The sequence below is a fragment of the Nannobrachium achirus genome (genome assembly GCF_963921795.1).
Source record: "Nannobrachium achirus genome assembly, chromosome: 8".
Classification (NCBI taxonomy): Eukaryota; Metazoa; Chordata; class Actinopteri; order Myctophiformes; family Myctophidae; genus Nannobrachium; species Nannobrachium achirus.
In genome coordinates this window covers 38,070,007-38,076,878 of record NC_137817.1, presented here as the reverse complement: position 1 = coordinate 38,076,878, position 6,872 = coordinate 38,070,007, and the positions used below count along the sequence as shown (strand labels likewise).

Genomic DNA, 6,872 nt, shown 5'->3' with positions numbered 1-6,872 from the left:
GCAGATGGCTAGGAAGCTCCCACCCCCTCCACCTTCCTTGGATAGACAGAGGATCCGATAGATTCATCTACCCAGGACGGAGATGTGAGAGACTGGGAAAGTCCTTTGTGAATGTTATACAATGAGAGACACAGCGGTCGTTTGGACAACTGTAACTTAACTGGAATAATTGTTACTGACTGTTCCTGTGCTGCTTTGCTGGGAGTCCAGCCCATGTCACTTCTGCTTTTTTGCACTGACCAATAGACATTTTGCATTCTCTGTAAGTATGTGCCTGTATGTTAATTACTGCCCACACAAAAGGCTACACACACACACACACACACACACACACACACACACACACACACACACACACACACACACACACACACACACAATGTGTGGCCATTAATGTGCCAGGCTACAGCAGTCGACATGTCGTCAGTTCAGTTTTCAAATGGAACATACAGTATCAGTGTCAGTTGAGTCTGCTTGTATGTGAATAAATGCTAATAATTACTTCAAGATTGTGTTTTATTTTGTATTCCTGTAGGTATATAGAGAGTATGGTATGTGTATCATTTAACACATATATGTACATATATGTTGTGCATATATGTGCATATATTCTACATATATATGTGTACATACCAGTCAAAGGTTTGGACACAGCTTCTAAAACACACATTGAATAGAAGCTGTGTCCAAACCTTTGACTGGTAGGCTATGTGCATATAACTTGCGACCATATATAAACATGACTGTGCATATATACATATATGTACATATATGTTTATATGCACACATATATGACATATATGACATATAGGCGGCCATTTTTTTATATGTGGCATATATGTCAAACATATATGCATGCATATATAAAAAACATATATGTTCATATATTTTTCTTCCGTGTGGGTAGTTGGCACTGGAGAGCAGACAGCTCTTTGTGTCACCACTTTGGACACATGCACGCGTGCGGGGAGACCTCCTGTCTTAAGTGCTGTTAGAATCCAGCTTTTTGGTGAATTACCGCCACCTTCTGACCCGGAGTATGGATCAAAAACTTGCTATTCACCCACCCACCCACACACACACACACACACACACACACACACACACACACACACACACACACACACACACACACACACACACACACACGTGATGGAAAAAGTAGGCCTACTCGAATTTGTTACTTAATTAAAAGTATCAATACGGCAATGTATAAATACTCTGTTACAAGTAAAAGTCCAGAATTCAAAGTTTACCTGAATAAAAGAACAAAAGTATTGGTATCAAAATGCACTCAAGTACCAAAAGGAAAAGTACAGGGACATGCAGAATGTCCCATTTCAAGTTTTCAAATGTAGGCCTACAGTATATAGTCTATCTTTTTTTTAAATAGCAGATCTACAAGCTCACAATGCGCATTGTGTAGAATTTAAAGTTTTGGAAATTGGAAATACTCAAGTAAAGAAAAATGCCTAAAAATTGTACTTAAGTACAGTAAGTAAATGTACTAAGTTACTTTACCTTGAAGTGGGAAAAGGTTTGTTTTAGCAGGAGTTTTGTCCCCATAACCATCACTTTAAACAAACTGCCCCGGTCGATAGGATGGCTTTCTGTGTGCAGTGGGGACCTCATATAGCCTAGTAAAGTAAACAACCAACTTCCGTTCCGGAAGTGGGCGGTTTGCGAGTCTAGACCATGTAATGTCTTGGTGATATGTTGTTATATTGTGTTATATGCGGTAATGTGTTGTTTTTTCTTTTTCCTTTTTTACAGACTTGTGAAGACAAATATTCCCTAGGACCTGTCGGGGAAAATAAACATTATTATTATGCTCATTGCTCAGTATACTCTTCAGGGTAAAGTCCTGCACCCAAATCCCTCAGATGATTCCTCATCGTCTCCCTCTCTACCCATACCTTCTACAAATCATAAGTACATGCTCCACTGGCTCCTCTTCCTGACATCTCTCGCATAACTCATTCTGATGTTTCCCAATGTTTTGTTTAGTGCACCAACCCCAGCCTTGTCAATACGGTTTCCTCTTTTCTCAGTCCACCCTTTTAACTTAACACTCTTTTTAACGTTATATAAATGTCTCCCATTCTCCTCACTATCCCACCTTTCCTGCCCTCCCATATCTGTCTCTCATATTACACACTTAACTTCCGCTTTACTAATAATTACCTGCCTTTCTATTCTACTTGTAAGACACCTCAGGGCGACATGCGACCTCGCCCTTTAGGGTGCCATTTTTTGGCCATCTGGCCAGTGATTAGTATATCGGACCAGATACCCATATATGGAGATCCATGGATAGAGTACATCCCTTTTATGCCCATACATGGAGATCCCTGTCTGAACCAGCCGCACAGATAGGCCTATGGGCTGTCTCCTCCATATATGGGCATTCCATTTGATTGTTAGATATGGGCTTAATATTGACATCAGGGATCTCCATATATGGGCATAAAAGGGATTCTGGGGAATACCCATAAATGGACTTTTACATAGGTGATGTCACCAGTGATGTGCCAAGGGAACCAACCCATAGACTGTAAAAATGTGTACACACATGTCTACACGTGGACAAGGTGTGACATTTCTCATGTTAAACTGTTACAATTAAAGGATAACTTTTTTTTACATGACATACCTGTGTTAGCACTTTTCAAAACAACGTTTCAAAGTAGTTTACAGAACAGGTTAAGATAAAATAAAAAAGTTTTAGAGCTGTACTACACTGTATGCCTAAATAATACATCCGTTCTGCACATTACCGTAAATGTGTGTTGTTGCCAACCACAAAGTTTCTCTTTGGCTCAAAAGAGACTTCCTTTTCATTGAACACACAGATTAACCGGGTTGTATGGCAAAGCGTATATTAAACAGTAACAGAGTCTGATACAGACACGGTTATTATAAAACAATTTATACAGCTATATAATAAGTAGCCTTTCATATATAGTCACTACTGTAGCTGACACATTAAGACATATTAGACTTATATACAGACTTATTTCAACTGTATAATACCTATGTCATAAGGTGTCCTTAACCAAGACACATGAAGACAAAGCTCACAGTGTCATTGGAAATGAAGTACAACACTTTTAATGTCTGCAGTGTCGTTGTTACAACTGTATTACAAGAACAATAAAACCCTTTCAATATGATTTAAAAACACACACACACACACACACACACACACACACACACACACACACACACACACACACACACACACACACACACAGAGAGAGAGAGAGAGAGAGAGAGAGAGAGAGAGATGACACAAATGTAGAAAATTGATTTCTGTCTGTTACATACTGTAGACATGTATACCATACTGTACATGAACGACACCAGCATACAACTGTAAGTATAAAAGATACTGACAATGCTGCTATATACAAATGGAACATCCTGGTGCCTCAACCAGGTAGCACATGTGCCATGTACACACTATCAAGTCATTTTAGGGGTCAGATTTGGCTCACATCATGTCATCTCCTCACTCCCTGAAATATCCCTTCTAAACTAGTCCATCTGCCACGTCAGTTATAGGGTCTGTCTCAATGACTGTATCAGGCACATCACAATAATAATATATTATATAGGATATCCTGATTCAAATTTATAAAAGCTTCATGCTTCTTCCAGATTTACGCTCACAAATCTGGTTTGAGCAACAAAAAAAAAGATGTACTGTAAGTCAGAGAACCTCATGTCTGATGGGCCACATTCAATTTCTCTAACCCCATTTCACGTTGTTCGTTCAGTGTGTCACAGGAGTTCCTTACTATGGTCCCTCTGGTAGACATCCTCCGTCTTTCCTGTTTTTTAAATTGCAGACTCTCATTCAAAATATGGTAGTAGCACATTCCATCTGTCAAGCAGTTGATGCTGGTCAAAGACGTGCTGATGTGTACAACCTGCCTCAGGTGTGCGATTATTTCCACATTATTGTCTTCAAAATCTTTATACTTGAGCACAAAGTAGACCAGTGCCATGACGTGGTATGGGATGAAGCACACGAGGAACGCAATGAGGTTGCTGAGGACAATCTTCACAGACTTGTTGTCACGAAGTTTGTCATCAAGAGGGTTCCTATTCCTCAGCTTTCTCAGGATCTGCATGACACGTACTGAAAGGAACAGCATGGTGACCGTGCAGACAAAAAACACTGTTTCCATGAGAATGATGAGCCAGAGCTTATCCCAGGTGCTGTCAGAGAACTTCTGGAAGCAGTACATGTTTGTGCTGTTACTGTTGTCATCGTGGAGCTTATGGACAGGTGCTGTGCTGATGAAAACCAACACCCACACCACAAGGCTGACGAGGGCGGCTCTGTGCGGCGAACACAGAGTGTTGTACGTGAAGGGGAACTGCAGGGAAATGAAACGGTCACTGGATATGCACACGGTCAGCATGATACTGCCGTAGATGTTGACGTAGACCAGGCTTTCCAGGAAGGTACAGAATCCTCTGCTTAGTTCCCAGTTGTTGTTGTTGTAGGCATACATCTTAAAAGGAAGGGAGAAGATGAGGAGACAGTCGTTGACAATCAGGCTGGTGAGGTATACAACAGAGCTGGTCCAGCGGGGGATCCGGAACAGTATGAGCCACAACGCTGCCAGGTTGAGAGGAAGACCAAACACAAACGCTGGAACAGAGATAGTCCACTGGATGACGCGTCCAGCATAATAATCCAGGGGGATCATCACATCACTGCAGGGTGACATGGACATTGGACAATGACAGTGAACACTGAGAACAAGCATTCTGAAACGTAACTTTCATACTTTTTTTCTTTTTTAAGACAATACACTTCACAATTTATAATTAAACTTTAGGCATTTATCAGATGTAATGTAATAACGTTCATAATGTAATCATTTTAATGTAATAAAAGCTCATAATGTTATAAATCATGAGTGCGTAATAATAGAGTTTTGCATAATGTGATAGAATTATGTGTTATATTATGTATCTCATAATTAACGGTTCAAAACGTCTCATTTTGTTGAGAAAGTGTTACATTGTAAAAAAAAGTATCAATGTTAAGGCCCAAGGCGAAAGGCTTAGGAGGCATTGATTATATTTTTGACCCTGTCCATCTGTCTGTCTGTCTGTCTGTGTATAGCTAATGTCGGACACCGCTGGACAGATCAGCATGAAACTTCACATACTGTAAACAACACGACGTATGACCCAAGTGCGTGCCATCAAAACTGTGGGAGGAGTAGCAGTAAAACATGTAGGGGGGAAAGATGAATGGATGGATGGTATAAAGTTGGACAAGTACTATGGTCTAGTCCGGTATCATGGTCAGAAGATAGTCGTAGGCTATCTTCGACTATAGGATGGACTTCAAAATAATTTAAAAAGTAAATAACTATCACTGTTGTGTAATCAGAGGCTGGTTTAGTGGTACTATTGTTCCTATTGTGAGAGAGTGTTTAGTACCAGGGGGAACATTCTCATAAGCAGAACTATAGAAATGAACATGCTGACATCTTGAAAAAGCACCAAGCATGTCTCACACTCTAAGCCACAAGACTACACTGCTTGCACGCACTGTATGATGACAGTACACTGTACAGATTCAGACTCTCGCTAACAGGGGAAGATAGGGGAAGGGAGAGAGACAGTCAGATGCAGCAATAATAAAGTCCAACTGTGGCATCGAGTCAAACTGTACTACTTTGAACCCCAACTTTGAAGTTTTGGCACTGTACTGTGCCGTCCCACAAAGCTTGGCGTTGGCCAATGTGGTATGGAGCGGGATATACATACAGACGTGGGACATATGTACATACAGACAAAGCCAGATGTAGGATGTTCACAAGAAGGTATTATTGCCAAATGTATAAAATTTCAACTGATAGACACAAGCATTATGCATTAAGGCTAATCAAGTATTTACTCAGTCAATTTGCAGGTGATACCAAAGCCATCAAAATGAGGTCTTGAGACTGGTCTTGAGTAGCCTACACACTACAAAAAAAAATGTATTCAAAATTTACATTTTGTCAAGTAATTTCAATGATTTGGCCATCATAATTGAAAATATTATCATGAAAACATAATGTGATTATGATAGAAAACAATGACGAATGATAAGCACAAATGTTGATACAGAAAGTGAACACTTACCTAGTACTGTTGTTCATGTCTCCAGTGGAAAACACATCAGTTGAACTCCCACACACTCGAAGACTTCTCTGTCTGCCTGTCTGTCTTGCTTCCTGTTTCGAAGCCTCCTATCTCGTCCTTAAAGAGCCTATTATTATTTCATCAGTGTATTTATTGAGCAATGTCACACACAGTGACACACACAGTCACACAAAGTGTGCTGTCCAAATAAGTGTCGTGTTTATATAAATGCAAATGTATGAACATGTGGAGCCGTTCATGAAACTGAAACCACACCCCCACCCACGTGGTTTCTTTTTACTTATCAGTTCCTCTTTTTCCAAGTAGTACACAACAAGTATTTGTCTGTTCTGTGCCCATGCAGAAAAAATAGGCTATATGAATAATGTTCCCACATACAATATATGCATGCATGCGTACAGTATGTGTCTGTGTCTAAGTAAAGGGTTAAAGTTTACCATTTCTGTGGGAATACTAATGGCACAAACAATTAACTTCTATCTAAACTTTTCTCCAACAAAAGACATACAGTAGATCAGCTAAAACATACTGCAATGTCTGAGAGCCTTTCACCAGGTCTCTTGACTGTGAAACATAGGCTGGCAGCTGTGTCTTCTTCACCACATCCTCTTCTCTGCAATAGGGTTGGAACTCTTCAGCATGTTCCTTTTGCAATGCATGTTGACAGTTGGCCTGGTTGGTATACAGATGTGAAA

The 6,872-nt window shown here is 40.1% G+C and overlaps 1 protein-coding gene across 1 annotated transcript; it reads right to left on the bottom strand.

The window, feature by feature from the left end:
• Positions 1-3,722: 3,722 nt before the first annotated feature.
• gpr55a (G protein-coupled receptor 55a) lies at positions 3,723-6,236 on the bottom strand (the record flags this gene model as incomplete). The annotated part of the gene is made up of 2 exons (XM_080731873.1): positions 6,157-6,236; positions 3,723-4,728 (listed from the first exon to the last, which is right to left on the bottom strand). The coding sequence occupies exons 1-2, from the start codon at positions 6,171-6,173 to the stop codon at positions 3,723-3,725; spliced, it is 1,023 nt and encodes a 340-aa protein (XP_080587999.1). The 5' UTR covers positions 6,174-6,236.
• Between the last annotated feature and the right edge of the window lie 636 nt (positions 6,237-6,872).